Genomic DNA, 26533 nt, shown 5'->3' with positions numbered 1-26533 from the left:
ATGACAGCACCTGCCTTCTCTTTACCACTCGGAGCTGGGGCCACAGAAAGGCCAGGGGGCAGGCAGCTGGCCTTCTGGGCGTCAGGTTCAAAGTGACAAAGTGTGTATTTGGGCCACACAGAAGGTTCGGAGGACATGGTGACAGATACTGGAAGTGTCTCCTAATAGTCTCATGTGACCTCTGACAACACAGCTGGAAGAGTGTGTGTGTGTGTGTGTGGTGTGTGTATAGTGTGTGTGGTGTATGTGTGTGTATGTGTGTGAATGTATGTGTGTGTGCATGTTTGTGGTGTGTGCGTATAGTGTATGTGTATGTGTGTGTGGTGCATGTGTGTGTGTGTCTGGTGTGTGTATAGTGTGCGGTGTGTGTATAGTGTGTGGTGTGTGTATAGTGTGTGTGGTGTGTATGTATAGTGTATGTGTGTGGTGTATGTGTATGTATGTAGGGTGTGTGTGGTGTGTGTATAGTGTGTGTGTGTACGTGTGTGCGTGTGCATGGTGTGTGCGTATGCCGGCTGTGGCGACACCCCACACCTGTGTGCTGTGCTGACGTCCGGTTTCGAGCTTCCTCTTCCCAGCAGCCTGGTGAGGAAGCCACATCAGGGAGTGCCGTCCGGTGTAACAGCCAAGGAAGCTGTAACTCAGATAAATTAAGTCGCTCCAGGTTGCCCAGATGCTCTGAAGGCAGAGCGAGGATCAGAACCCAGGCCTCCTGGCTCCTAACCAATAAGGTTTCCTCCTCCACAAGGCTTGGAGGGGCCCCTCCTGTGGCTAGGGAAGTCATTCTTGTCCTTCCCCTCCCAGGGGTGGCCCCCTACCTTGGTGCCACGTGGGAGCACATCCTGTGCCTTCTGAGGATGGCCCAAGAGGAGGATGACATGTTGGCGATATGTCAAGGTGAGGGTGGGGAGGGTCTCTCTTAGAAGTGGGGAGTGGGGAAGAAGGGCAGGACGAGCCTGGGCCCCTCTGCACGTGGACCCCAGAGGGCTGGGAAGGGGCAGGAGGTGGCCAGGAGCAGGCCAGGTGTGAGCACATGCTCTTTTCCATCTGACTTGGCCTCGTTTGGACCAAGCTTGATAGAGATGCTGTGGGTGTTGACAGCCTGGACCGCTTTCCCTGCCCTTGCTGGCTGGACTGGGTGTGGTCATTAAGGACAGACAAGTTAGGGAGGTGGTGAGCGGGTTGGTCTTTCCCAGCGCAGGACTCCAGGCCCTCTGAGGGCGGTGATGGAAGGGCTGGGCCCACATGCGCGTATGTTTCCCTTTGTGGGTCCTGCTCCCTCACAGCTCTCAGTGGCTTGGTCATCAGTACCCGGAAGCATCTGGATCTGGGCTCTAAAGATGATGAAGTGATGGACATCACCCCAGAGGCAGTGTCCATCAAGGCCTACCACACCCTCCGCATTCTCTTCAACCATTGGTCTCTGAAGAACAAGAACAAGGTGGGGTGGGAGTAGCAGGGGCTGGGTGGATGCGCTAAAGGAGTGAGGCTTGAGTCAAAGGCAGGCCTGGCAGGGTACCTGGCTCTAGGTTGCCCCGACTCTGGAGACAGAGTGAGGATCAGCACCGTCCACTCGCTCGTGGTAGGCTGACCCCGGGCTCTTCTAGGAGATCAGGGGGCCTCTCCTCAGGTTCCTTTTCCCACTCTCCAGAAAAGGGTGCAGTGAGAAAACACTCCACTGTCCAGTCACTTGCTGCTAAGAATGCAATTGCAGTTTACGTTTACAGATGACCCACACTGGCAGGCATGTTGCTAGGCTCTGGGATGCAGAGATGGGTGAGGCTAAGTCCTTGAGTGCTTGTCCTACCTTCACCCATGAGCTGAGGCAAGTTTGTGGTGTCTCCTTGGGCGCAGGTGACTGAGCAAGTCCTGGTGATAGCTGGCCACCTCTTCTTCCTCATGCCACCGTCCAAACTCAAGAACCAAGTGAACCAGTTGATCCAGTGGTTAATGACTTTGATAAGTACAGGAGTGACGCCTTTCTACATTTCCCAGGTGATTGGGGTAGGAGCGAGAAGGAAGTTTAACTAGTTCACGCTTTCCATGTTTATTGAGCAGTCAGTGCTGGAGTTGGCAAATTATGGGCCGCATGCCAAATCCAGCCTGAAGACTTGCTTTGGTAAAGAAGGTTTTAGTGGAACTCAGCCATGCCCATTCGTTGAATCCATCTCAAGCTTTGAACCACTCTGACTCTCCTGTCTCTGACCTCTAGACTCAGATTTAAAGGGCTCATCAGATTTGATCAAGCCCGTCTGGATAACCTTCCCACTTTAAGGTCAGATACTGTGGGGCCCTAATTACATTGCATCAACACCTGGCTGAGTGCTTGACTGAATAACTGGGAGGTGGTGTGTGCACCCCAGGGGCCTGGAAATTTGGGGGCCAGCTCAGAATTCTGCCTACCATTGCAATATTATACCAGTGTTAGGTGTTTTTCTGAGCAGAGGACCCAGAGTCAGAATCCAACCTTTTCTGATTGTTGTTTCGGTTCTCCGTCCATTTTGATGGCATTTCTCAAACAATGTTTCCCAGACTTTTAATGAGTGTTTCATAAAAAAGGAAGGTGTGTTATTTAGTAAAATGTGTGGGAAACACTGGGTTATAATTAAACAAATTTCTTAACTGTAGGACCTCTCAGAGCAGTCAAGGTATGGATTAGTCTGGTTCTCCAAGAAGCAGATACCAGCGTGGGATTAGAGGGCAGGAGGCTGATTAGAGGAACACCTGTGCGGGAAAACGGGGAAGGAGCTGGAGGAGACTGAGGTGTAGGTCTGACCCTCGATAAGGAGAAGAGGAAGGAAGGGAAGGAGGCAGGAAGGGAGGAAATTCTTGAAGTTCTTTTTAAAGTCTTCTATTTATTTATTTTTTTAGGGGAGAGGTAATTAGGGTTATTTATTTATCTATTTATTTTTAATGGAGGGACTGGGGATTGATCCCAGGACCTCATGCATGCTAAACAGTGCACTCTACCACTAAGCTATACCCTCCCCGCAAGAAGGGAGGAAGGTCTTGGATTCCGGTGTAGTTCTATGAAAGTTTCAACAATGCCAACAGGGAGTCACGGAGCCAGACTCACCCATCAGAGAGGTCCCATCTTGCAGGAACTGGCCTGACTTAGTGGACCTGCCTCTCTCACTGGCGGGGAGAAACCTGTGGGAATCTGGAGTCTGTTTTAACACAGTGATGGATTTCAGAGCACGGCAGCTGGAGATGTTGGTCAATAATGCCCCTCAGAGTAGGCATCAGAGAGGCACATTTTCCATGGTTGTTAAACGTGCCAGTGTGCATTTGTGACTTTTAAACTTTTGTAAGTGCGGGACCCATTCGCATCCTGGGACCAGTTTGTGGTCTGTTGTTGCATTACCACCACGTACCAGTGCACTTTCCTTTCTCACCATATACTCTGAGCTTCCCCACAAGTGGACCAGCCACAGTCTCTTAAATACCCTCCCTCCTGGCACGTGTCTGCGTGTTGCCTGAGGGTAAGGGCTGTGACTCTGGGACAGAGCCAGTCAGCCAGCTGGAGGCTGAAATCTGTATCCCAACTGCTAGTCTGCAGATGGGTCAGCTGGAGGGGCTACCCCGGGTCTTGGCTGGCAGTCAGGATGTTTTGGGTAGCCCTTTTCTCCTCCCTCCTTCTCTCTCTCCCTCCAGGGGATAGTGATTAAGAATCAGGAAATTAATCAGTCCATACCATAATTTTGTTTGGACATCAACGAGCACTAACCAACTCAACTTAGGGCCAAATTTGGGGGTCCATCAGGTAGACCAAAGGGAATATTTGACATTTCATCAAATATTCAAAATCCAGTGGAGATATTTCTGCTTCTGGTAAAGATGGACTAACTGGAGCCAGGCTTTGCCTCTTGCCTGAAACAAGTTGAAAACTGGGCAAAATATAAGAAAATAGGTTCTGAAGACATTGGGCACCAGGTGACAAAGAATAGTGATTCCTGAGAGGCAGGAAAGAAAGGAGGTGAGCCCTATAGTTGCCCCAGCTTTCTTCTTAAAGAGAGTCTCCAGGCAGTGGCAGAGGGAGAGAAAACCCAGGAAGACTCTGCTGAGCTTCCTGAGGTGAGAAGATGGTGATGAGAGTCCAGGGAGACCAAGGCAGCTCGAATGTTCAGGGCAGGACACGGAACAGTGCACTCGCCTGAGGACAGGACCCAGGACTGAAGACAACAGTAGCCAGAACTCGCCCAGGATCAGGCAGGTGCCTGTTCTCCTCACTCAGCCTGAAAACGACACAGTTCCCAGGGTCCCAGGCAGAGTCCTGAGACGGGTGTACAGAATTAGCAGTACGCTGAATGCTACTCTAACAACGCTGTCTAACAGAGCTCGAAAGCAAGACCCCAAAAGATCAAACTATTTCCAGGTAGCTTCACTGTGTACCAGAAAAAACTCAAGAATATTTTTAGGAATAGAAAAATATCCAGCACCCAATGAAGTAAATTCGCAATGAGGGGCATTAAGTTAAAAAAATCACCAGGCATGCAAAGAAGCATGAAAATATAAATACAAGGAGAAAAATCAACCACAGCTGACCCGGAGCTCACACAGATGTTAGAATAGCAGACAAGGACACTAGGACAAATATTATGACTGTATTACAGATTTAAAAGCTAAAGGAAGGATTACGTTGAGTAGAAACAAGAAAGATAAATTTTTTTTTTTAAAAAAAGGCCCAAATTGAGTTCCTGGGGCTAAAAGCTAGAATATCTGTGATTTAAAAAAACCAAACACTGGATGGAATTCATGGCAGATTAGACATTGCAAAAGAAAGGACTGGTTAACTTGAAGACAGAGCAATAGAAACTCTTCAAAATAAAACAAACTGAGGAAGAAAAATAAAAAGACAAGAAGAAGAGGGGAAAGGAGGAGGAAGGGAAGGAGGAGTTGAAGGAGAAAGGATCACTGAGGCATGGGGCAGCTTCAAGCAGCCTAATTTATGTGCGATTGGAGTCCCCCCAAAATGAGAAGGACACAACGTATTTGACGAGGAGAGAAGAAGGTTGAGGCACATTGATAGGCACATACTTACAGCTGCAAAAAAAAAAAAATGTGTCACAGGTATGAAGTGTGCAGTGTGGGGAATATAATCAATAATCATGTGATATCTTTTCATGATGACAGATCGTAACTAGATTTTTTGTGGTGATTATTTTGAAAATGTACAGAAATACTGAGTGGCGGTGTCATTCAACAGAAGGTAACAGAGTTGTAGGTCAATTATACTTCAAAAGTGAACAGAAAAACTCAGAAAAAAGAGACCAGAACTGTGGCTACCAGAGGGAGGGGGAATTGGTTGAAGGCAGTCAAAAGGTATAAACTTCCAGTCATAAGATAAGTGCTAGAGATGTGATGGGCACATGATGAATATAATTAACGCCACTGTATGCTGTATATGAACGTTGTTAAGGGATTACATCCTAAGAGTTCTCATCACAAGAAAAAAAGATTTTTTCTGTCCCTTTAATTCTGTATCTGCGCGAGATGAGGGAGGGCCTCTAAACTTACTCCCGTGGTCGTTGTTTCACGCGGTATGTAAGGTAAATCATTATGTGATGCATCTCAAACCTACACAGGGCTGCATGTCAATCATATCTCAATGAAACAGGAAGGAAAAATTAAAAATAAGTAAATAAAATAGAAATAATTAAAAAAAAGTTTTTGGCAGTGCCTGACACATGACCAAAGTGCTTTAAAAAAGAAAACCCTGGTCGTTTGCCTTATTATTCAGCAGGCACTTACAGTGTCACTATGGTGGGTCAGAAGCTCCTGACTGAGTGTGTCCAAAAGTGGACTCACCATTTCCTCTGTCTTCTGAGTTTTCCAAGCCTTCTGTTTTCTCGTCTCATGGAATTTATCACTGTTCATATAGCTACCCTGGGACGGAACGGTCATAGCAAACACACCTGAGTAGAAGGCACTGTTCTAAGTGCTTTTTGGTGTTAAATCGTATCTGTCCACAGAGTGACCGTACAGAGTGCAGGTGCTGTCATCGTCCCTACCTTAGTGCTGCTGTGAACTTGGGGTGCATGTTTCTTTTGGAATTAGAGTTCCCTCTGAACATATTCCCAGGAGGGGGATGGCTGCATCATAAGGTAGCTCTATTTTTAGTTTTTTGAGGAATCTCCGTCCTGTTTTCCGTAACGGCTGCCCCAAACTACATTCCCGCCAGCCGTGTAGGAGTGATTTTAAAAGCTTTCACGCTCCGTCACTTCAGTATCTGATTCGCTACCCCGTCCTCCGCGACGTCTCTAGTCCACTCCTTTCTCTACCCACGCTGATACGCACCACTTCGGGCCTTCCTTACCTTCTGCTTTGAACTACTGTTCTCCTGACTTCAGCTTCTCACTCATCCTTCTGTCAGATCAACTAGTCAGACGTGTGCCTAAAACATTAAGCCATTTTCCCCTGCAACAGCCCACAAATACAAATGAGGTCGCAGTATCTTAACTACGTGACTCTTAATGACTCATTGCCCCACCTGTGAGGTCAGAACCCGTAGCTTCAGGAAGACTGCCCCAGCATTTCTAAAAAGCACTTCTGAGTCCCCAAGGATGTTTCTCATATGTTTAGTGACAAATTCACTCCCTTTATAGATAAGCTAGAAAAAAACAAAAACAAAAAACCAGAAGAAGAACTATACCAAGGCATACCGTAATCAAATTTCTCAAAACCAGTGAGAAAGAGAAAACATTAAATACAGCAAGCCAAAGCAAAACCCAAGCCAAACAACAGCAAAAACGCTTCATGCAGAGGAATAAAAATAAAGATAATCACTAGCACGTTTCTCATCAGAACCCGTGCAGGTGATGAGACGGCGGAGTGACTCCTTCAAACTGAGCGACAAACGGTGTCTCCTAGAGTCATACTTCCCGGTGGGAATATCTTTCAAAAATGAACTGAAAACAGAACTGTTTTCACATACACAGAAACTGAAAGAATTCATCACCAGTAGACCCACACTATAAGAAATATTAGAGGAAGTCCTTCAGGCAGAAGAAAAATGATACCAGGTGGAAATACAGATTTGTATTTTTAAGAAATGAAGAGAACCAGAGATGGCCATTCTGGTTGGCGTGAGGCGATACCTCATTGTAGTCTTGATTTGCATTTCTCTAGTAATTAGTGATGTTGAGTACCTTTTCATGTGCCCGTTGGCCATCTGGATGTCTTCTTTGGGGAAATGTCTATTTAGGTCTTCTGCCCATTTTTTGATTTGGTTGGTTGTTTTCTGACGTTAAGAGCTGTTTGTGTATCTTGGAACTTAGTCCCTTGTTGGTCTTGCATTTGCAAATATTTTCTCCCCTTCTGTAGGCTGTCTTTTCATTTTGTTTATGGTTTCCTTTGCTGTGCAAAAGCCTTTAAGTTTAATTAGGTTTCATTTGTTTATTTTTACTTTTATTAATAAAGCTGTTTTTTAAAAATTGAGTGGAATGCTCACACGTGTAGAAACTCAGGCTATTGGCAGTTCTTTTATGCCAGTGATGAGAACAACCCATACACAGTAGAGCCCACTAGGTAGAGAGTAGATATTTAGGCTTTTAGACTTGGTTTTCAGGAATTTGAAAGTCAGAGAACAGTAGAACCAGTTCTTACTTTGGCCATGATTAATTTATCCTGCTCTGAAGTTAGCCAACACTTGCAAGGTTGAATTGCCCTAAAAGTTTCTGTGGAATGATGAGACTATTTGAAAATAAGTGTATGTATTTCTTTTCATATTCTTTTTTTCATTATAGGCTGTTACAAGGTATTGAATGTAGTTCCCTCTGCTCCACAGGAGGACCTTATTGTTGGTCTACTTTACATATAGTAGTTTATATCTGCAAGTCCCCAATCCCAGTTTATCCGTCCCCACCCCCTTTCCCTAGCGGTTATCACAAGTTTGTTTTCTGTGTCTGTGTGTCTGTTTCTGTTTTGTCAGTAAGTTGATACCACCCTGAAGCACTATGCTCTATACCAGAAATTAGCACAACATTGTAAACTGACTATACTAAATAAAAAAAAAAAGACAGAAAATAAGTGTAGCTTCCTGGGTGAGGCGGAAGGGCAGGTCATGGCTTTATTTGGCTATGGAAGAACTACACCCTGAGCCTGGCTTGAAACGGTCCAGGAGGGCCGTGTGAAACCGTGATGGCCCGGCCACCCTCAGGTAGAAGGTGCCAGGATTTCCCTTGGTGGTGGTACGGGCGGGCTGACCGCTGCCGACTCTGTCCCCACGCACACAGTGTATCTGCCAGCTTGTGGACGCTCTGGCTGTCAGCGGCCGCGGGGGCGTGAACTTGGAGTCCCAGCTGGAGAACGTCGTGCCCATGCTGTTCACGCAGGTGAGTGCGGCGGGGCTGGCGGCAGCCTGCGCTGGCTTGTCCTCTCTTCTTCGGAGGTGCCGGCGCCCCCGGCCCAGGTCACCGCCTCCACCCCGTTAAGGTGTCTTTCCACACACCTCAGGCTTCCCTGGGACAGGCAGACGCCTGGATTCTGGGCAGAGTGTGATGTCTCCACTGGACACACTCTGTATGCTTCTCAGGGGTGACAGGCCTCTGTTGCTCCCCCTAATCTCTGGGAGAAGGTTCACACCACCCCATCACACTTGTGGAAACTGTCCGATGTTCTGTGTTGCAGCCTAAGTAGGAAGAGGGCAATTGAACACTTCGCAAAAAGGTGTTCCCTTCCGTGTGTGTAATTTATTGGCCGTTGTCTTCGTTTGGGGCTGGGAACGTGGGTGCCTGGGTTCTGTTTTCCTGCTATTCTTATGGCCACACTTCTCATGGCTGCGGACCTTGGTTTCCCCACAGCTGCACGAAAAAGTCAACACGTCAGATCCCTACTCCATCCAGAGCCACGGCCTCGCCATGAGGGCTTTCTTCATCCTGAGTAAGTCCCATGTTCCCCGAGCTGCAGGACCACTTTTGTCTCTCCCTGGATTGGAGCAGGGGCTGAGGTTCCCATGAGGGGCTCCCATCCTTCTAGATGAGAGGCCAAGTAATCTGTGTGAGCTTGGCCTGAAGTCACTGAACACCGAGGGGCGTAGACATTGCTCGCTCCCACTCCCTCCGCCTGGGTTTGGCTTCCCTTCCTCCTTTGGGCCCCTGCTCAGAGAGGTGATCGTGTGAGTCCAGCATTGATGGTCACGGGGGGTGTGCTGACCTCGGGGCAGCACGTGGTAGGGTGGGGAGGGACCTGGCCAGGTTCAGGAAGAGCGTCTGGCCGCACGTTCGGCACATGGTGACGCTGGCCCACGCTGGCGCCCTGGCTTCCGTCTCCCTCTCCAGCCTGGGGGCCTCTCACTTACCCAGCCCACAGCAACAGTGATTTGCTGTGAGCATGGTTGACTCCCACTCGCCACCCGCCACTTAAACACCGCCCTGCTTCTCTTGTATCCGCACCCTTCCGACAGCGAAGTTACACAATGACCAGGTGGTACTGTTAATACGAAAGACCCTGGAATCCAAGGATCCGGCCAAGATAGTGCCAGCCCTTCAAGTGTTCATGGAAATATTTCAGGAAGGTGAGTGGGAACGGGGCCTGGGCCGGGGCATCTTCTTTCTCATGAGACCTCCTTTCTCTGGGAAACAGCCCTGGATAGCAGCTAAAAGCACAGTTTTAAACTCAAACTCAGTGGGTTCAAAATCTTGGCTTTGCCTCTGATGAGCTGTTGCAAACTGGGGCAGATCACTTTCAGTCTGTGCCTCTGTTTCCTCACTGGAAACAGGGAGGTAACATGAACACTTACCTTCAGTGTTTTTGGTGAGGATTTGATGGGAAAACATAGGTGAGGTGCTTAGACCGGAGCCCACAGTACAGTCAAGTTATGGTGGTTTCGTCCATGATTGTCAGCCGGGAGCTTCAGCTCCAGTTCCATGTCTGTTGAACCTTGGCCGTGTGCCTGGTACGGTGGGAGGCACTGGAGATCCTTACGTGAGTGAGACGCAGTCCTGCTCTTAAGGAGCTGGCTGCCGAGTTGGGGAGACGAGGGTGTTCACACAGCGGGACGAGGCAGCACAAACCGCAACAGGTGCTTACCCGTGTGCAGCAGGGGTGCAGACAGGGCTGGATCGGGGAGGTGGGTGGGCACTGGGCAGGTGTCCCGAGAGCAGGGAAGGAGACGGTGACAGCGAGGTAGAAGAGCGTGTTCGCAGCTGCAAAGGCCGAGATGTACAGAGGGAGGGGACAGCACGGCTGGAGAGGTCAGTCTGCGGGCATCGTGGGGCCCCCAGGGGCCAGGACTAAAATGGCAGCTTGAGGGAGAGACCATGTAGGTCACTCTTCAGCCTCGTTCGGAGTGGAGGGACGGTGGCGGAACCCCAGGGAGTCCCCCTGGCCGTTGAGGACCAGGGCTGTGCCCAGGACCCCTCCTGCCCATCTTCTATGGCTCCCAAAGCTGCAGAGGAGGCGGGAGGCAGCTGGTGGCCAGCTGCACGTCTGTCTTTTCTTCAGTGCCCCAGACAGAGACGCTCAAGCGTGAGGTGATGCACTCCATCGTTGTGCTGATTCAGGAAGATCTCAAACCAGTGAGCACAAAGGCTGAGTGTTGGGGCCGGTGGGCCACACAGAACGCAGAGGGGAGGTGGCTGGGGAGCAGGAAAGGTGAGGCGCCCTTACCAAGCTGGTTCCGGCCTCAGACCGGCGCCCACCAGTTACATCTGGGGTCTTCAAAGCCCAAGTAGGGTTTGCAGAGCAGACAGGTGGCTCCTACCTATGTTCTGAGCCTTTTCTGCGGGTGACACTGGGGTGCCCAGTGGAGACGTGAAGCTCTGAAAGATACCAACTCTGCCCTCAGAGAATGCAGTTTGCTCAGGGAGAGAGGACCCCAAACGTTATGCCTGGCATGGGGTCTGAGAAGCCTTGTTTTTAACAAGCTGTGCAGCCAGGTTTTGAGGCAGCAGACTGGAGCCAGCTCTGAGTTGTGCAGGACAGGGGAGCGGGGGAGCAGTGGTTCATGGTGTCGGATGGACGGCAGTGGCATCATCCCTGAAAACAAAGTCCTAAATCCTCAGAAGGGTCCTGGGGAGCTGGCAGCTTGAGGGCTGGGCCTTGTGACGTGTGGGATTTGTTCCTGACCTTCCCTGTGGAGGCCAGGATGTGGGACCTTACCTGAACGCAGGTTCTACCCCCACCCCCACCCATGTTCATGTCTCTGGGGAGCAGGGCGTGGGCAAGCTAAGTACCTGGGGTCCTCCAGGAGGGTGAGGGGAACGGAAGTGGGCTGGAACTCCAGGGTGGAGCACGGAGTGGTCGGGTTTGGAGACTGGTGACCTGTCATCGCCGGTAGCCCACCAAGGCGTCACCCTGGGCTTGGAGTCAGGAGAGAGGAGGCCCCTCACTGAAGGCGCCCGCACCTGCTCTGCCTGCCTGAGCCCTCACCGGGACGTGCAGGATCAGACGGGTGGTCCCTGACACGTCGGCCTGTCTTGTGCCGTGATGGCCTGCGACCCCCAGGTGCGGAAGACCCTTCTGAGCTTCCTTGAGATGCTGGGCCGGCTCGGCTACCTGACCCTGTCCCAGGGAGACGTCGTCATCGACTATGCCATCCAGCTCTGCCAGTCTGACCGCTCAGTGAGTGGGGCCAAGGGGGCGGGCAGAGGGAGGGGCGAGGGGCACAGGGAGGGTGAGCAGAGGGGAAGGGGGAGGGGCTTCGGAGGTGTCTCAAACCCTGAGCAGTGAGCCAGGAGGCCCAGCTGGCTTTGGGTTCAGATTTAACTCTTTCCTTTCTTTATTGCAGAATGAAGAGGACATCCAACTAAAGTGTTCCAAAATCCTACAGATGGTACAAACCTCCAGGGTCAGGCTCCCAGATCCCTGCCCTGACCCCCAGACTGCACCCCCCTCGAGCCCCTGTCCTGTGTCTGTACTCCCCACCTCCCTTGGCCTCTAGGGCCTCTGAGAAGTGGCTCCGTGGAGCAGAGGAAGGTCATGATTGGTGAATCTGGGTCCTGCTAGGCCTGTTGCTGGCTATAGAGTCTTGAGAAAACTGCTCTCCGGGCTGCAGTTTCTCCTCCTGTGAAAAGGGGGTGATCACACGCCCTGCCTGCTCCGCGGCCTCTCAGGGTCCTTGGAGTTTCCAGCGAGCTGAAGGTCGTGTGGGTCAGCGCTGGGTGAAGGGCTGGGGAGGAGTGGGGGGGAGGCCAGCATCACTTCCCTCCTCCCCGGAGTCACTCTCCCTCCCAGCAAGCTCTGTCCCCTGACGTTTGTTGAGTCTGTCTTCTCCGGAGTGTTCCCCCGTGAGGTTACACGGTTCCTTCTCCCTCACCAGGCCCTCTCTGCCGTCATTGTCATCAGGACCTGGCTGTGTTTTACCACGTGCAGTGGGGAGGGGCGAGAATGTGGGTGGGGTGAGGGGCTGCACGTGCACGAAGGGAGGGCGAGCGCTCGTGCCTGGGCCGACCCGGGGCTTGGCCCTGAAGTCCTCCCACACCCCCGCCAGGTGCCCTTGCCTAAGCTGATCACCTTGCTGTGTCAGCCCAGCAACAGCCTGGCCTTCGTGCCGCTGAGTAAGACGGCCACGGAGATGGCCCTGAGGGCCCGGACCCTGGGCCAGGTCCCCTACCTCAGCGGCTTCCACCTCCAGCGTGAGTACCCGGGGGCAGCCATGGGGACGTGCCAGCCGCCAGAGGCAGGCCCCCGGGGGCCTGGAGTGTGTGGGGTGGGAGCGGTGCCCGGGAGCCTGGGCTGGCCTGGGGGGCCAGTGAGGCAAAGGGGCCCCTGGGGCCTTGAGGGTGAAAGGGGCCCCCTCTGGAAGAGGGGCCCAGGCGCGCTTGCCTCCTGCCTCTATCCCTCATGTTAGAACGCTGGAGTCGAGAGGCAGCAGCACCTTGTTAGTTCAGTGTCACGTGCGCACGGACACTCCTGGCGCTCAGTTCCCTTTGCCCCGACTCTGCTCCTCGCTCTGTGCTGACCTCACCCCTTGACCTCTAGTCCCAGGGGCGGCGGGACTGGGTGAGAACATCTGTTCAGCGCATCCCTTGATGTGTTTTTCTTTTTCCCCCCTTTTTTCAGCTGAACATGTCATGGTTTGTTCTTTAGACTGAGTGAAAATGTCACAGGCCCCAGTGGCACCGGCCCGATGCCCCCTCTCCACTTTGCTTTCTCCTCCTCTGAAGTCCTGATGGTGGGCTGCCCGTCGGGACACCCTGGGGCTGGCACTGACTCTGTCCTCTTCTTTTATCCTCTCTTTAACTTAGCCACCCAGTTCATCTCCCCACAGAAACTCCTGGTCCACCTTGTGGTAAGTCATTTTAGGATGAGTACTATATCTCCATCCATCTACCCACCCATCCATCCACCCATCCACCTATCCATCCATCCACTCATCCATCCATCCATCCACCCACCCACCCACCCATCTACCCATCCACCCATCCATCTATCCATCCATCCATTCACCCATCCATCCATCCGTCCATCATTCCAGTCATTCCACAAATAGTTGAGTGCTACTCTCTTCCAGGTATTATGCTGGACATGGAATAAGGTGGTAGAGCCAAGGATCACTGGAGCTCTGGGGAGAGGTGGTCCAGGTCGAAGAGCTTGGAGGAGGGAACTCGGGGCTTAGCACTGGGCCCAGAGTTGAGGAAGAAGTGGGGAATGGGAAGGCCTGGCTTGTTTCCTACATGGTTGTTAAGTTTCTCTTTTGCTGACGTTGGACAAGTCTGCATGCCTTTCTGGATCTCATTTTCTCGGCACGTATGTTTTGAGTTTCTCTATTTGCCCAGACATTGTGCGCTAGGCATTCTGAACACTTGGAGAAACAGGATAGAGACCTGCCCCTGAGGTGTGCACAGTCTCAGCAGGGAAGGCAAGCCTGGGAATAACCACCCACAATGCCGTGTGATACATGTACTAATAGAGGGATACACAGGGTGCATTGGGATCCTAGAAGAGCAGTGGGCTGACTTGGTCTTCAGGGAAGGCATCAGGAGGAGGTGACGTTTCAAGAGCATCTTGGAGCACATGTAGGAGTTCAGCAGGGGGGATGGAATGGGGGAGGACTTTGCTCCTGCTCTGCCTGTCTATGGCTTATTCTAGTTTTCTTTCTTCTCTTCCCTTAAATCCTTTCTCTGCCTCCTTCTTGCTTCTCTCGTTTCTCAGATGTTTTCCCTGAAACCCTATAGAGAAAAGGAATTTGGTGTAAGCTCGCTAAGGCTACTGAATGCCTTGCATCCTATCACCTCGCTGCACCCCATTATCAACCTGGATGTGGGCTGGCTGTGGGCAAAGGAGATCCCCAAGATGCTGCAGATCCTGGATGGTGAGGAGTTGGTGGGGGGGGGGGTGGAATGAAGCTGGGACAAGAGGCAGAATCCAGAAGAGACGGAGCCCCAAGCACACGGTGGGCTTTCCTGGGGGTGACGAGGACTGGGAGCAGCCTCTCTGTGCCTATGAGATGCTGTCCGGATGGGTTTGCTGCTTGGGGCCATGTTCTGAGCTGAGCAGACACACAGTCCAGGGTTCTGTGGCTCCAGTGTTCCCAGAGTGACTCCTGACACTTCTTGTGAGTGGCGGCTCACGGGAGAGTGTTGGGCTTTGGAACCAGGCAGACCCAGATTTGTATCCTCACTCTGCTACTGACTGGCATGTGTGTTTGACCTTTAGAAAGTCCTTCATTTCCGGGAGCCTCTGTACAGTGGGAGAGCAGCTGTCTTATATAGGACGTGATGTGAATTAAGTGAGATGGTGGGTTTCTGGCCCTGGCACAGTGTGCAAGTGCGGGGCCTTTTGCCTTGCCCAGGCCTTCTGGCCGGAGGGGTCCCAAGTTCCCTCCTCTCCTAGATCACACCGAGAAGACCCTGAGTCAGAAGGAGTGGCAGGACAGGCTGCTCCAGGTGAGCTCCCTGAGAACCCCCACCCACCACACCTGCCCTCTTCAGACCCCAGACATGCCATCTCTTGCTTCCTTCTGACCCCACTCTCCTCTGTGGTCCTCCTCCCCTTCCTCTTTCTCAGTTTTCAAGTCAGTCTTTATTGGCCATCAGTGATGACAACTGGCTGGAACAGCTCCTCAGAGTCATCTTGGAGAGGATAAATTATTTCAGCGACGAAGACGAGGAGAAGGTGTGTCTTTGTGGCTGGGGTGGCAGTTGCCGGTGGGGACGTTGTTGGGGGAATGGGCTGGAGCAGCCTGGTGGGGTAGGGCTGCAGGCTGGGCACGAAGCACCGGCCTTGGGGCGAGGGCCTTGGGGACGAGGGCGAACGTTGTTCCTGGGTCCCAAGGAGTCGAGGGATGGTCAGACAAGGAACTAGTAGTGGTCACCCAGGAGCAAAAACGTCCAAATAGCTTACCTCTGCTTAGCGTTTTAGGCTTTATCAAGAACCGCCATCTGTTGTCTTAACTGCACCCGCCGGTGCTCTGTAACCTGGTGGAGCTGGCCCTTGGGTGCAGTGCAAGATTAATTCAAGTAACCTTGGAGGGTGTGGCTGGTTAGAGACCAGGCCTGATGCTGGGAGCAGGGTTCCTTACTCTGGAGCTCAAGGTCGGTGGTGATAAAGGCCTGGCTGCCCGCCCTGGCCTTTCTGTGCCCACTGTAATCTGGGCCAAGGGTCTCAGCCTCCAGTTTCAGTTGCCTCACTTAGAAAGTGGCAAAAGTTAGATTGACAGAGAAGGTAGGAAACGCAGAGCCTGAGGCGGGAGTGGGGGTTACAGGGCAGACTGGCAGCGCGTGGTGAGTGAGTGCAGAGGCCACTGCCGTTCAGAGGAGGCAGAGAGAGAGGTGACACACAGTTCCACAACTTTAATTTAAAATTATACAAATGTAAGGAACTGTTTTTATTTCCTAGCTGGAAGTGAGAAGTCTGTGGATCAAGGATAGTTTCTGAAAGATGGTCCCTCCCCTAAGAGGCTGAGGAATGAGAAATGCAGGCTGTTCTTCCAGCGAGCTTGAGCCCTTGCTCTGCGGGGTCGCCGCCTCCTCCAGACGCCCCCAGAGACCAGTGCTGGCGGCCAGAGCAGGGCTGACACTTACAAGGCTCATGGAAGCTGCTGTTCCCAGGCTGCCCTCACCTGGGTCCAAGCGGTGCCCGACCCTGCCTTCCTCCCCTCTCCGCAGGCTTTCCTGTATAAGTTATTCGGCTTCTGCCTACGGACCGCACGGAACACGGAACTGTTGAAGAGCATGCTTTCCTCCATCCTGCAGACTGCCCACGAGGAACTGCAGGAGAGGGAGGTGAGTGGGGTCACTGGCAAAGGGGGACACAGTTTAAGAGGCAGGACGGCAGGGTGGCTGGAAGCTCAAACCTCGCAAGCCAGACCACCCACTAGGGGCTAAGGGAGGGCATGAGAAGAGGGACAGAGAAGGACCCCCTTTGGATGCCCCTGAATCCCTGCTTCCTAACTAGGCAGAGTTTCCCCTTCACCTCCTTGGAGGCCAGAACAGGTCCCACTGATACTTCACCCCATCCTGAAGATCTGTGTCCTGGAGCACCTGTCACTGTCCCCAGGTCCCTTCCATTCTGCAAAGTCTTAGCGGCAGCCCCTTCGGCACAAATGGCATGGCTGGCAAACAGCTGGCAGCCCAACTTTTAGACCCACCGGCCACAGTCAACACTTCCACTTAGCTGCCCAGCCACTGCGTCCTACACAGCACTTCCAGGGACTCACTCCTCCCTCTCTCCCCAGCTGTAGACGCCCCCCCCTTTCCACCTGCCCATTTTGGTCAGAGTTTCCACTGTTTCCTGTTCTCCTGGACTGGAAACACTAGCAGTGTCTGTAAGTCGTCCTTCTCCACCAGATTCTCTCTGGTTAGCGTCCAACTTTGTCCATAACGTGCCTTGATTTGTTCCTCCCGTCCACTCCCTCCTCAGAAGAACCCTTCTCTGAATTCCTAGCGCACAGAAGTATTCTCTATTTTTCAGCGTCGAATTTGATAATCCCCGAATGTTACAGATCTGTGACTCTAATTTTTCTTTTTAAAATTTTATTTTTTAATTTATCTATTTATTAGAGGCACTGGGGATTGAACCCAGGACCTCGTGCATGCTAAGCGTATGCTCTGCCACAGAGCTATACTCTAATTTTTCATAATCTGGGATAATTGACTGCTTAAATTACTTCTTGCAGGGATGTTTGGTTCTCCATCTGGATTTTAAACAGTTCAGGTGCAGGAACCACCCTTCCCTTCATTTCTTCTCTTTCCCTTTCGTCTCCCTCCTCTCTCTGGCTCCCTGGTTCCGTGGGGGCACATTTGGCCGGGCTCACCCTGAGCCGTGGCGTGGTGCTGAGGCTCTCCCCATTCCAGGGCATCGCCGTGGTGCTCAGCATTGTGTCCACGAAGCATCTGAAGACAGCCCTGGACCACCTGCAGGCGTACGGTGCTGTCCTCACCGACAAGGCCTCATCCTTCATACTCAGACTGATGAAGGTGATGATGCCCCTGGGGGCTCTGCTGGCCTCCCCTCAAAGCCTTCCAAGGCATCCCACCGCCTCAGCCCCGCCATGTCTGTGACTCCCCCGTAAATTCTTGTTTCCCTCTGACCAACTGTGGGGAGGTTCCACCCACCCGCCTCCCCTCCCTCACGGCCATGCTTCAGGCCTGGGTGTCACCAGCTGCAGCCCCCGAGCTGTTCACCACTCCACGGCCCCATCTGGCCTTCTGAGCCCTTGGACCCAACCTTGCCCTCTCTCTGAACCACCACGTCCCCATCAGGCAAGGAGGACAGGGTGACGCACGGATGGGAAGGTGAGTTTCCCCCTCCCCTACAGGAGCATCAGCCCAGGGAGTGGGGGATGGTCTGTCACACCATCTACTTGTGCTACAGCAAGATTGTCTCAGAGAGCAAGGCGGCCGCTGTCGAGCACTTGGACGCCATCCTGGCCCTGGTCCTGCAGCACTACCGCCACTGCATCGTGGAGAAGGTACCTCCTGTTTGCTCGGTGTCTCCAGCGCCCATCCCTGCCTTCTCCCTCTTCCCCTGCAAGGAAGAGATGCCTGGCCCTGAACGGGACCCCGTGGTGGGGATGGGACAGTGACTGCCTCTTCCACATTTCAGTCCTTCTCCTTAATCCTGCTGCTCTGAAACGCTAACTGGCCGGGGGAGGAGACCGCAGGGGTGTGAGGTCTGTTGAAAGTGTTTCCTTCCCTGCTGGCCTGCTGCGCAGTCTGCCTTTGGGCTCTTTGCTGCCCTCTCTGACGAAGGAATGAGGAAAACCTAAGTTCCCTAACACAGTTGTTGGAAGATGCATTCGGGGGCATTAGAGGGAGCCCCAATTAATTTTCCTGCTTCCGCTCTTTGTCCAGAGCATGTGTCCCCAGGGTAGGGGAGGAAGTCCTCCCCACTCCCGGCCCCACTACCATCCACCTGGACATCCTTCGGTAGAACTTCTTCAGTGGAAAGACAGTACCTTGAGAGAGACAAGGCAGCTAGACTTACCCTAATTTAAGAGTGCCACCGGGGTGAGATGCGGCCTCTCCTCCGCGTGGACGCCACAGGCTTCCCTTTTCCAAGCTGCCCTTGGCGGGGAGCTGCGGGGCCTCGGCCTGGGGAAGGCCACGGAGGGCCTTGCTCCTCATGACCAGAGCCCGTGTGAGTGGTGCCCCGCCCCAGAGCATCCCCACCTGGGCCTGAGCACAACGCTTCGTTCAGGACAAGAACCTGAAGCTGGACTACCTGGACGCTCTGACCAAGCTGACCGGGGTCCTGGGCAGCCAGCCCGCGGCCTTCCGCTTGGAGTTCCCCCACAAACTGGAGATGGTGGCCTTCATGGTGGTTAGTGCCCCTGCCGTGGGGAGGGCAGCCGGGTCCCCCCAGACACCGCTGGCAGTGCTCCCAGGCTGGGCCCGGAGGGGAGAAGTCCGATTCCCCGTGCCCTGCTTCCCGCTCCTTCCCTTCCCTTCCCATCGTCAGGGCAAGGGTGGGTGCTGCATGGGGGCTGCCACTGTGGGGAGCACGGACGTCCCTGGAGATTCCAGGTTCTACCTTCTGGGGTGGGAGGAGGGGGAGGCAGGCAAGAGAGAGGTGTTCCAGACCCTCTTGGTCTCTGGGCGTGTGTGTCACAGGAGCTCATCAAGGAGGAGCCGCTGACCTCCATCTCCAGCCCCATCAGGCAGAAGGCGATGAGCATTGTCACTGACTTCAGGTGAGCACACCAGCTGCTCTGTCTTCCTTGCTCTGCCTGCACTCGGCTCTCATTCCCCAGTGTGTGCCCACCTCTTAGTTTCTGCTTCTGGCCTCAGGGCTCCAGGCAGGAGTGAGCCCCCACAAGGCAACGCCTGCTGCTTCCTTGCGCCAAGATTCTTTAGGTGGGATTTTCGGAGCCCCTGGCCAAGACCACCCCTACCGTGTCCACGGGCACCTGCCGTGGCTTCTGCCCCAGGCCGCCCTCTGCCTTCAGGGCTGTCCCTGACCAGACACCTCCGCCCCGTCACGGATCCCCCATCCCGTCCAAACATCTGGGGAACCAGAAAGTCACATGTCACCCCAGAATGTCAGTGCCATTTCCTGTGATCACTGTGCCCCTCTCCTTCTGTGAGTTCCTCTGTTTCCGTGTTCCTGGTTCTTTCCCCCTTTTCTTACTGTTTCCTCCCTTTATTGTTTCATCACCTCTCCTGGCACCTTCCACCTCCTTGCCCCACTGTCCCTCCATGTCCCCCTTCTCTCCACACCTTCCTCAGCTGTTGCTGCCGGCCACCACTGTCTGGTTACATTTCTGCTCCTCCCTGGATCACAGGCAGATCAGGCCCCTCTTAGAGGTGAAGGAGAGAGCAGAGCTGCTCCGGGCGTGCTACAAGAGTGTGTTCTGCCTGCCGCCCACAGATGTGTTGCGAAAGGAGGCGTCCAGTCCCCGGGAGGCCAGTGCCAACGTGGTAATTCACTCTTTGATGCTTGTCTCTGCATTTTAATTTTATTTCGGAGAGGATGAGATGGACAGGCCTGGCAGTTTTATGGAAGGCTCATCCACCTTATTTAATAAGGACAAAATCATGGGAAGGAAGACCTCCTATGAGGAAGGGGTCAGAGGTGATGCAGTCTGAACTCCCTCAGGAGACACGCCTCCTTCCTGGGGGCACTTACAGGTGACTCCTGCTGCCACTTAATCTTCTGGCCCAGAGGCGGACCCTCAGTCCTTCACTTCATAACTGTCGTACAACTGAAACCAGGCTGGGACGTTCGCACGGGGCTTTACTAAAGGCCTGTGGGGTTAAGTAGAGCTGGGGGGCCCGGGAGCAGGAGACCGGAGCGCCCCCGGGGGCAGAGGCTGCTGATGTGCGCTTGTGCCTTTGGTTCCAGGGACTCCTTCGTGGTCTCTGGTTACTCCTTTACCTTGACTGGTTGTTCTTGTTTATTAGAGATGCCATCATCTCTTGAACTTTTTTGAGGATCCGAATAAAAACGTAAACAGATTACATGTTCTGCTATCTATTGAGCTAGTCTGGTTTGCTTCAGGGCCAGCGGTGTGCTTGTTTGCGCTGGGCCTTCTGTCCATCCGCTGTCTGGTGATCCTTCTTTGTCAGTTCGTATTTAGTCTTGTTATGAGGGAGGGACAGGTTCCCACAGAGAGGGCTGAGGTGTTTCCTCTGCCTGTGTCCGCGTTAGACCTGCCTCAGGGTGGCTCTGGTTTGGGTGGGGAGCCAGTCTGACAGGGTTCCCGTGTCTGGGGCAGGCTCTTACTGCTCCAGTAGGAAGAGCTTGGCTCTGGAGGTGGATTCCTTCCGCGGACTTTATTTCAGGGAGAGCTGCCTTCCTGCTCCTTTCCCCTCCTTGTCAGCTCTGGGACGATCACAAATGTTGCCTTGGTTCTGCCAGCCAACCCCTGCTTTTCGGAGCTCTCCTAGGTGGATCACCTGCTTTCTTTATGAGGTTTATAAGGTTTGGGGAGGGAGGGTACAGCCCATGTGATAGAGCGTGTGCTTAGCATGCACAAGGTCCTGGGTTCCATCTCCAGTCCCAGGAGATTTATATTATATTTATATAATATAAATATATATTATAATAATATAATTAAATAAATAAGCCTAATTACTGCCAACCCCCAAAATACTAAACTAAAAAGAAAAAAACTTGAAAAAAAAAGTTTTGGGCAGGGTCACTTCATTCACTGAAAGACGGGAGAGAGACATCTACTGTCCTAGCTTTTGTGAACCAGTTTCCCTGCTGACTGCCAGGCTGGTCCCTGCCTCTCCAGCCAAGCTGCCCCGCAGTCAGGGGGGCAGAGTCCCAGGCTGAGCTCCCAGGAGTAGGGGGGCAGGGGCAGGGTGGCTGGGACGGCAGGGAGCTCCCAGCCCGCTGGGACAGCACACATCAGGCGGACGTCTGTGTCCTGGTGGAAACGAGGGAATCCCTTCACGTTCATGGCAGACAAGTGGCCCTTAAGATGCAGGAGAAAAGTTGTGGGGCGGGATCTCTCAAGGAAGGCATCCTGGGAGAGCCAGGGTGCACAGCGGAGCACGGAGGGATGGGGGTGGCTGAGAGCCCAGCCATCGTTTGAGTCCCTCTTCTCCCCTCAGGATCTGTTCAGGGAGACCCTGCAGTCCCTCCAAAAGCTAATGGAAACACTTATTGTCGAGATGCCCACTCGGATCCAGCACTGCTTGGAGGTCAGCAGGAGGGAGCCCCCTTTCCTTGGGCTGCGTAACCAAGCGCCACAACAGAGTGGCTTCCACTGGCAGAAATATGTTCCGTCTCAGGTGTACAACCTAGAAGTCCCAACCAGAGTATCAGCAGGCCTGGTTCCTACTGGAGGCGCCAAGTGTCTCCTGGCAGCCCGTGGTGTCCCTTGGCTTATAGACATGTCACTCCAAGTCTGCCTCCATCCTCACAGGGCATCCTTCCCCTGTGGTCTCTCTCTGTGTGTGTTTTCTTAAGAAGGACAGAAGTCACTGGATTAGGGCCCACCTGAACCCAGTATGAACTCACCTTAACTTGAATTGATCTGCAGAGACCCCATTTCCAAACAAGGTCACATTCTGAGGTTCTGGGCAGACATGAATTTGGGGAGCACACAGTCCACCTGGGACAGCTGGGAACAGAGCAGGAGAACAGGCGAGGGGTGGGAAAAATAAGAGGTAGAACTGAGGATAGAGGCTGGGGGCAGAGCCTTAGGGGAAGGACGACCAGGGCGGGATCCAGATAACCCTGGTCCTCCCCTGGAGGAGAAATTTCCCTTCTTCTTTCTTCCCCTCCGCCCATTGCTGCAGTCCTCTCTCTCTCATCCCCGCTCAGCCCTTCACAGGAGTTTCTGTAGAACTATTTCTGAGCTCTGTATTCTGCTCCGTTGGTCTCTGTGTCTGTCTTTTCACCAAATACCACACTTTCTTGATTATTCTAGTTTTAGTGTAAGTCTTAAAATTGTGTAGCAGGATTCCTCTAACTTTCTTCTGTTTACCTTTGCATATAAATTTAGAATCAGCTTATCTGTATCTACAAAAAATCCTGCTGGAATTTTTATGGAGTTGCATTAAATCTATAGATTCATTTGGGAAGAACCAAAATCCTTATAATGCTGAGTCCTCTAATCCATGAACATGTTATGTCTGTTTTTTAGATCTTTGATTTTGTTCATCAGCGTTTTGTAGTTTTCAGCATATAGATCCTGTGTATATCTAAGTATTTCATTTTTTGGAGATACTGTAAATGCAATTATTAAAACATTTTGGGGTTCCAAGTATTCATTGCTAGCATATAGACATTCAATTGAGTTCTGCACATTGACCTTATATTACTTCTAAGACTTTTTTGGTGGGTATATGGACTCCTTGGAATTTTCTATGTAAAAATCATCTTACTTGCAAATGGGGACAGTTTTAGTTCTTATACCTGTTTATTTCACTTCCCCACCTTACTGCACTGGCTAGGACTTCCAGGATGATGCTGGGTAGAGTGGGGGCAGTAGACATCCTTGCTTTGCTCCCAGTCTTAAGAGGAAGGCACTGAGTCCTACACCACTAAGTATGATGGTAGTTAGACTTTTGGTAGGTGCCACCTACCAGGTTTGGAGGTTTTCTTTTATTCCTAGTTCACTGAGAATTTTTAACATTAATCGATGTTGAATTATGTAAAATTCTGGGGGGGGGGGAATCAACTGATATGATCATGTTGATTTTCTTCTTTAGACTATTAATATGGCAGATCATACTGATTGATTTTCAGGTATTGAAGCAGCCTTGTATTCCGAGAGTGAACTCCACTTGATTTTGGTGTATTATTCTTTTTATATATTGCTGGATTTAATTTGCTGATATTTTGTTGGGAATTTTTATGTCCATATTCATAAGGGATACTGCCTTATAGTTTTCTTCTTTGTTGTCTTCGTCTGATTTTAGTATCAGGTTAATATTGGCCTCTTAAAATGAGCTGGTAAGTGCTGCCTCTTCTACCTTGTGGAAGAGACTGAGTAAAATCGATGTTGTTTCTTCTTTAAGTGTTTGATAGAACTCACCCTTGAAAACATTGTGACCTACATATTTCTTTTTTTTTTTTTTGAAAGGATTTTAAACTATACATTCAATTTCAAAAATAGCTATAGAACTATTCAGACTATTTGCTTCGTCCTCAGTGAGTTTTGGTTTTTAAGAAATTGGTCCATTTCCTCTTCACCTAAATTGTTGAATTTATGTAAATTAGAGTTGTTTGTAGTATTCACTTGTGCTTTTAATGTTTGCATAAACTTTTTCATTTATCTTCTCTCTTTGTTTCTTTGTTAATCTTGCTAGAAACATCAATTTGGTTGATCTTTCAAAGAACCAATTTTTTTGTTTTATTACTTTCCCCATTCAGTTGCTTGTTTACTATTATCTGTAGCATTTTCTTCCCTCTGCTTGCTTTGGATTTATTTTGCTTTTTCTAGTTTTTTTTTATTTAAGTGGGAACTTTGATGATTGATTTGAGATATTTCTCTTTTCCTAATATAAACACTTAGTGCTATAAATTTTCCTCCAAGCACTATTTTTGCTACATCCCATGCATTTTCATATGTTATATTTTCATTGTCATTCAATTCAAAATATTTTATAATTTCTCTTGAGACTTCTCTTTGGCCAATCGATTATGTAGAAGTGTGTTGTTTAATTTCCAAATGTTTGGAACCTTTCTGTTATCTTTCAGTTATTGATTTCTAGTGTAATTTCATATGGTCAGAGAACAGACTTTTTATGATTTCAATTCTTTAAAATTTGTTACTTTATTTTATGAAGCAAGATATGGCCTATTTGCTTTTTTTTATTGATGTAATAGTTAGTTACAATGTGTCAGTTTCCGGTATAAGCATAATGCCCCAGTTGTACATACACACACATGTATTCATTTTCATTTTCTTTTTCATTAAAGATTATTACAAGATATTGCATATAGTTCCCTGTGCTATACAGAAGAAATTTGTTTTTTGTCTATTTTTACACATAGTGGTTAACATTTGCAAATCTCAATCTCCTAAATTTATCCCTTCCCACCCTCTCTTCCCCAGTAAACATAAGATTGTTTACTATGTCTGTGAGTCTGTTTCTTTTGTAGATGAGTTCATTAGTGTCCTCTTTTTTCTTTCTTTCTTTTTTTTTTTTTTTTATAGATTCCACATATAAGTGATACCGTATGGTATTTTTCTTTTCCTTTCTGGCTTACTTCACTTAGAATGATGATCTGCAGGTCCATTCATGTTGCTGCAAATGGCATTATTTTATTATTTTGTATGGCTGAGTAGTATTCCATTGTATAAATATACCACAGCTTCTTTATCCAGTCACCTGTCGATGGACACTTAGGTTGTCCCCATGTGTTGGCTGTTGTAAACAGTGCTGCTGTGAGCACTGGGGCACAGGATGTACTTTGTGTCTGTACTATTTCACGTCACCATTATGACTGTGAGGTTCATCTGTGTTCTTACATGTGGCACTAGATCATTCTTTTTTATTGCTATGTAGTATTCCATTGAATGAAAAAATATATATTCATATATATGTCTGTTTATCTGTTTTTGCAAAATGATAACATTGTAGTTCTACCATTCCTTATTCATTTTTGTCTGGAATTCTTCTCTAAGGAGAAGTCACCTCTATTGACTGGTTGCTTTGAGGCATAGCTCACAGAGGAAAAACAAGTGCTGGATCCTTTCCCTTCATTAGTTTTCAAAGTAGTAAATTATTTCTTAATATTCTCAGAAGGTGACCAGTGAAGGTTATTTCTCTAGCATCATTTGAATTGAAAATGAATTTTAAAATGCTTTGTGTGTATTAATCACAACTATTAGTCTTATCGATGCTTAAACTGTCCCATATTTGGTCAACAGGAGCCTCTTCAAGTTGACTCCTGAGTCCCTTGAACACGACTGCAGTGTCTTCAGTAGCTCCCTTGCTCTCCAGTACAATGTCTTGTGCATATCCTGTCTCAGTCCTGGGGTCAGCTTTTCTTCAGTTGTGGGTTGCTGTCTGCTTAGCTGCAGCATTGTCAGATTGATGGCTGTAGCTTGATGTGCAGCGAAGCTTCTGGATCAGTGGTGTTTTGAGCCCATGATTTACCAACTGTGAGACCACTTGTGCATTGTGTTTCAGAGAGGAATCATCCATAATTGTATTTCTCAAGCATATTTATGCCCAGTTCACTCTGGAATCAGCAAATACAATGATTCTTCTTTGTTATCACCATCTCCTCTTTCTACTTAAGAGTGGGAGGAGGTGGGTAGGGGGACACTTAGGTAGAACAACCCACTGAAGTGACTGAAAATCAATACAATCTGCAAGCCACTGCTTTAGCCTGAAGAAAGAGGTAATAATGGAAGAGATTCCTAGCAAAATCGGGGGTCGGAGGAATGAGGGCTCCTGGTGCCTGACCCACGTGTAACCTGCCTGCAGGCGCACTTTGCAGAAGCCGGGTTCAAGGTCACCTTTCCACCCACTGGGCGGAACAGGCCTCTCCTTTCCTTCTCTTCTCTCTCCAGTTCCTGGACATGTGGCTGAACTCCCAGAAGGACAGTGAGCGGGAACGGGCCATGTGGTGCACAGCCTGTATTCTTGGCTTCACTGCAAAAATGAACAACTTTGAAGTGAGTGGGAGCCTTTCCTGGAGACTGAGCCCTGGTGTCCCCTCCAGTCACTCTCATTGCCGCCTTCATCCCAAATTTCATCTCATAAAGTACCGGGCCTCAGCCACTGATGCTCACCCTCCATCTTCCTGGCCCCACCCTCTGTTCTCTCCTGTGAACCTCACCTTTTCTCTCCTTTCTCCCTTCTGACATCTTCTTCTTGGCCTTTCCTTCCATCCATCAATTCACTTCCATCCCACCTGGTTTGGTTTGATTCCATTCATCTGAACAAGCAGCTACTGAATACTCATCTTGTGCCAGGCACTGTGCTAGGTGTCACAGTGGATACACAGAGGACCAACACAGTTGTCTGTCTTCATGGATCTCACAGACCGCTGGGGAGAGAGGCAGGCATAGAACAAACTATAATAGAAGGTGATAACAAAGGTACAAACCAAATGTAGTGGGAAGAAAAGATCAAAACACAAATGACTGCAAGAGAAAGGATCCGGAAGGCTTCATGGAGGAGGAGGCATCTGAGCTAGACTTGAAGAATGGGAGATGTGTGTCAAGAGGTGAAGAAGG

The 26533-nt window shown here is 50.5% G+C and overlaps 1 protein-coding gene across 9 annotated transcripts in view; it reads left to right on the top strand.

The window, feature by feature from the left end:
- LOC105102943 (maestro heat-like repeat-containing protein family member 1) overlaps nt 1–26533 on the top strand; it is a 63776-nt gene that overhangs the window by 21532 nt on the left and 15711 nt on the right. For 4 of the 9 annotated variants that reach the window (XM_031444325.2, XM_031444328.2, XM_031444334.2 and 1 more), the window contains 22 exons: nt 805–897; nt 1287–1441; nt 1855–1995; nt 8235–8333; nt 8802–8880; nt 9404–9514; nt 10444–10517; nt 11446–11562; nt 11729–11773; nt 12431–12575; nt 13188–13231; nt 14095–14254; nt 14776–14828; nt 14950–15057; nt 16050–16166; nt 17238–17360; nt 17702–17854; nt 18583–18705; nt 18996–19075; nt 19667–19802; nt 21444–21533; nt 25865–25969. In XM_031444325.2, coding sequence (XP_031300185.2) covers nt 805–897; nt 1287–1441; nt 1855–1995; nt 8235–8333; nt 8802–8880; nt 9404–9514; nt 10444–10517; nt 11446–11562; nt 11729–11773; nt 12431–12575; nt 13188–13231; nt 14095–14254; nt 14776–14828; nt 14950–15057; nt 16050–16166; nt 17238–17360; nt 17702–17854; nt 18583–18705; nt 18996–19075; nt 19667–19802; nt 21444–21533; nt 25865–25969 — 2351 coding nt within the window. The remainder of the gene's footprint in view (nt 1–804; nt 898–1286; nt 1442–1854; nt 1996–8234; nt 8334–8801; nt 8881–9403; nt 9515–10443; nt 10518–11445; nt 11563–11728; nt 11774–12430; nt 12576–13187; nt 13232–14094; nt 14255–14775; nt 14829–14949; nt 15058–16049; nt 16167–17237; nt 17361–17701; nt 17855–18582; nt 18706–18995; nt 19076–19666; nt 19803–21443; nt 21534–25864; nt 25970–26533) is intronic. The other 5 variants (XM_031444336.2, XM_031444335.2, XM_031444339.2 and 2 more) reach the window with 5 other exon arrangements.

This window comes from Camelus dromedarius, chromosome 25, assembly GCF_036321535.1.
Source record: "Camelus dromedarius isolate mCamDro1 chromosome 25, mCamDro1.pat, whole genome shotgun sequence".
NCBI classification, from domain to species: Eukaryota; Metazoa; Chordata; class Mammalia; order Artiodactyla; family Camelidae; genus Camelus; species Camelus dromedarius.
This window is presented reverse-complemented; position numbering and strand designations above follow the sequence as displayed.